Here is a 4,338-nt window from a genome sequence, read left to right as displayed (position 1 = left end):
AGCCTGTATTTCACTGCCTCTCTGAATTGATTATGTGCACAATGAGAATTATAGTACGTTTGTGACTCAATGCTGAGATAATCTCTGCAATCGTATCAGATACTGGGCAGATAATGGAAGAAACGCAATAGAGGAAATCAAATGTCTGCTGATGAGAGCACTTACTGCTGATCCACTTAGCGTTTGGGTCGTGAACTTTGAAGTCTTTCTTGAAGATTTCTTCCACTGTAACTTTCCCCTTAAAGGCCAGGCTATCGTCCTCACCTTTAGAGAGATATGCAGAACAGAAAAGACTTTTAGATAGTGATGGGAGAAAGAAAGCTTTCAAAACAACTAATTGAACAAATTGCTTCACAAAATGATTCACAAACATTATGAAGCTCTAAAAATACCACACTCTCGTGATGCATTCCTTTTTTTAAACTTTAATAGATTGAAGTAGTGTTACATACAACGTGCCTATATATATNTTTTCATACTTCATTCATACTTTTGCTGTCCCATGAGGCCACTGGAGAGGATTTGTGAATAGAAATGAAGCAACACAATTGATACATCACAACATATCAGATGTCAGAATTTCATTCATACTATATAGACATAATTTCTGAATGATTGCGAAGAATGTTTTTCGGATGCAGCGATATATGGTTCACAGATAGATTCGTACGAATCACAGAGGTAGTAAAACATTCAAAGTATGATTTACAGGGCCAGAGTTTTGACTAACAAAGCATAATTTCTTGCACAATTAAGTCACATGTGTATAGGTGAGGTATGCACTCAATAACAATCATATATGAGGAAACCTAATAACAATAAGGGCAAATCAATAAAAACATTCACTGCTGAATGAACTTGATAAATTATTATCCTTATTCAACTTTATGTTGAATATTTTCAGTTATACCTTATTAACATCTCAAATGTAACAAGATGCAGGAAAATTTTGCTCTATATGTATGTCTAAAGTTGCCATTTACTGCTGCAATGTCATTTAAATGGTTATTTATGGTATCTGTTAAATGTCTGTTTTATTACATACATACACAATATTTTTGAAAAAATACAAGAGATATACTAGCAGATTATAGAAATCAAAATGTATTTCATCTGACTCCATTGTTGCATGACATATCTACATGTGTGGATAGTTTTTAGTTTTTTTTTACTCAAGTTTCTAAAATACTAACATATTCATCATAGTTTTCTGCACGTAGAAATTTTCTTTTTTAAACCTAAACCTCAAACACCGTGCATGAAAGGGTTAAACAACGTAATAAAAACTCAGCAATACATGCCTGTACCGACATAATAAAAGCATGGCTACGGTCACATGTGCGTTTCAGTGCTATTCACTGAATATTTCACATTAAAACGGCTGCGAAACATACAGTAAGGTATGTAATATCAGTGCTGAAGAAACTCACCACAAGCACATATCTTTAGTGAGCCTGGGTTGAATAAGAATCATTTAGAAACAGCTATGATGATAAAAAAAANACTTGGAATAAATGGTTTGCAAAGGTTTTGAAACTTCACAAAGAAGTGTTTGGAAAATGCCCATCAAAACATTTAGCACCAAGACTCCAAGTTTATTTGGTGTAACTCACAATCTTCACGCCTCCATCCTCTGCTCAGAGCACGTCAAAAACTCTAAGCTTTTCAGGTTCATGGGAGGCAAACTGTATCTGCATTGGGCTGAATTGGCTGACAGTCTTTTCTTAGAGGGCAGCCTGGTGATTTTTCCTCTAAAAGAAGCGATAGTCTCTTCGGTAATGGCAACTGCAGCTTCTGGGCTTGATGTGAAAACCACAGTGCTCTCTTAACGCTGCGCTGGAAAGTTCTGACTGTTCCAGCTTCCAGCGGTGCCTGGGCTCATTATCTCAGCCGTACCGCTGCGCTCAGGGCCCAAAGATCACCTCCATCAGGCAACCTCTGTTTGACATTACCACTCATTCGTTCAGCTCGTGGTGCGAATGCACCAACTTACCGCCACATCAATACCTAGACACCGAACATGCGACGTAGTGGAAAACCATTTTAAATCGCATGCATTCAGTAGGAATGCGGCGGCAGAGCTTTGCATTAAATGACAGCCCCATAAGCTGAGAATGAACACCAGAATGTATTCAGTGTGTTTGACAGAGAAAGCGGGGAAGAATCTATCAACTCACGCGCACTTCATCTCGCTCCGACTAATATTAGGCTGTCACTTTGACTCGTGTACGCATGCGGGTTCACGCGTGGGCCGGGTGCAATTCTCCAGTGCCGCAGAGGAGAAAAAAAAAAAAAAAGGTAGGACATGGGAGTAAACACAATCAGGCGTCCCTCTAGGCTCTGCTTTAGACCAATTGAATGTTTTATTATTAAAATAGGCTTTGTGCATTTACAGCTGATGCCAGCACTAACCTGATTTATTTAGTCATAATTCCGCACATCAGATATGATCACAGAGTGCTTTCGTCTGGCATATGGCTCATTTCATATGCATTGGAAGATGCAGAAAAGGCAATATCTGATTTGTTTCACTTTGCTGTCAGGACGAGCGGTTTTGTACATCCTAAATGCAAAGAGTGCAGAAAACCAAACATCGGAACCACAAAGAAACACACGATTTGAGACCAAAAAAGTATGTAGTCTTACATTGACTTGTGGACTATGGTGTGGTCCATTCTGCAGCTTATTTTGGCCAAGAGCTGCCCATTTAGATAGGAAAGGACTGCCCGGCTAATGGTAAATGACCAAGCGCAGCATATTTTTCTTGTGCCCAAGGATATATAGTTTGTTTTTTACTAACAGGGTCTGCATGACTGATAATAAGATAGATTTCAGTCTATTGTTCACAAGATAAGCATCCAAAAATAGAGATTATTTATAAAGTTGAAGGAGCATTCAACGCGGAGATAACTTTTACCAGCTTTAATCTTCAACGCACAAACAACTAATAATACATGCAGGCATCCACACACATAATAGAAGAGACCGGACAATCTGACACGGCACACACACGGGTTTATGAAGGAGAAAGGAAATACTTGGGCGTGTAAAACAACAACAAGACAGTTCTATGACCTGACATATCACCCCCTCCCGGAAAGGTGCGTCCTCGCACCTAAAAATGGAACAACAAAGCGAGGAGCGAACGGGAACTTGGGCGAAGGTGGAGGACGAACCCCCAGGAGGGGGCCAACAAACAAAGCCCACGATTCACACAGAGTCCATGGAGGAACAGATGGAGGGAAGAGCTAGGGAAGAAACAGGAGGAGTCTGGAGCAGGAGGAGATCTGTAGGATCCACAGCCCTGTCATGCTGATGGTCCACGGTGGAAAACATTTTTTATTAAACACTTAACAGTGAAATACAATCCCCTGCACGAAACCCTGGGTCGGGGTCAAGTCTCTTAAAATGTCTGATATTTTTATTTATTTACTATGCCAAAGGTATTTTTTAAACTGTCATGTGTAAAAACACATTGATATTTAAGATTTAATAGTGAATGATATTGTCAGCTACAGGACTCTAGAGTGCGAACAATCTGGTGGCATGTACGACTAAAAAAATTGGTCGCACCGGTGTGACTAGCCGTTAAGAGGGGAAAAAAGTCTCTGTGACTCTGAAAGTCTCCCTGTGGTTCAACACAATTGCACACATTAGACATATAACATGGTCTAAAAGCAATCATGTGCTTATGATACGCAGCATCCCCACACCTCTAAATCTAACCATTGCATCTCATATATTGCCAAAGTCACTTTCTGCGTATAATAGAACACCAAACACTGCCATTGAAACACACTTTCATTAGATTGGGTCCAACACTTTCCCGTTTTTCAGAGCAAATAAGCAATATACAACAAATCACAATGGCTATCTTGATGAGTATTCAAGTTAACGCAGTCGGTTAAGTCTTAAATAAACAGAAAATATTGAATGTGTTATCAGTACAACGGATCAATGCATTTATTGTATTAGGCTAATAATATTAATCAAGCAAAAAATAAATAAATACTGTTTATTTAGGTAATTTGTATAATTGTATCTAATGTTCTCTCTGAGGAATAAGCCCCCCTAAAGATGAAATCCTAGAGCCAGAGCCCACTGAAATTAAAAAGGGGAGTGGCTTGACCACTTTTCCCGGCTAATTTAGATTTTCTTTTTATTTGATTTCTCTTCATGTTTTAAGCTTAAATTTCAGCTCGTTGAAGCACTTTAAGCATCAAAACCTACGTTAATTTTCTTGTAGAATTGTGCTTCAAATAATTGTTAGTCAATTATTTATGGACAATGATTTGAGTGCTCCTAACTTTTGTGCTGGTGCACCTCAGAAAAAAATTA

The 4,338-nt window shown here is 38.7% G+C and overlaps 2 protein-coding genes across 3 annotated transcripts in view; one reads left to right on the top strand and one right to left on the bottom strand.

The window, feature by feature from the left end:
• LOC122329814 (dipeptidyl aminopeptidase-like protein 6) overlaps positions 1-388 on the bottom strand; it is a 34,637-nt gene extending 34,249 nt beyond the window's left edge. Inside the window, exon 1 of the mRNA XM_043226410.1 lies at positions 166-388. Coding sequence (XP_043082345.1) covers positions 166-373 — 208 coding nt within the window. The 5' untranslated portion in view covers positions 374-388. The remainder of the gene's footprint in view (positions 1-165) is intronic.
• Positions 1-4,338, top strand: part of dpp6a (dipeptidyl-peptidase 6a) — a 343,738-nt gene that overhangs the window by 134,825 nt on the left and 204,575 nt on the right. The gene's annotated exons all lie outside the window — the stretch shown is intronic.

The sequence above is a fragment of the Puntigrus tetrazona genome, chromosome 24 (genome assembly GCF_018831695.1).
Source record: "Puntigrus tetrazona isolate hp1 chromosome 24, ASM1883169v1, whole genome shotgun sequence".
Taxonomy (NCBI): Eukaryota; Metazoa; Chordata; class Actinopteri; order Cypriniformes; family Cyprinidae; genus Puntigrus; species Puntigrus tetrazona.
The sequence above is the reverse complement of the archived record's forward strand: the minus strand, read 5'-3'. Positions and strand labels throughout refer to the sequence as shown.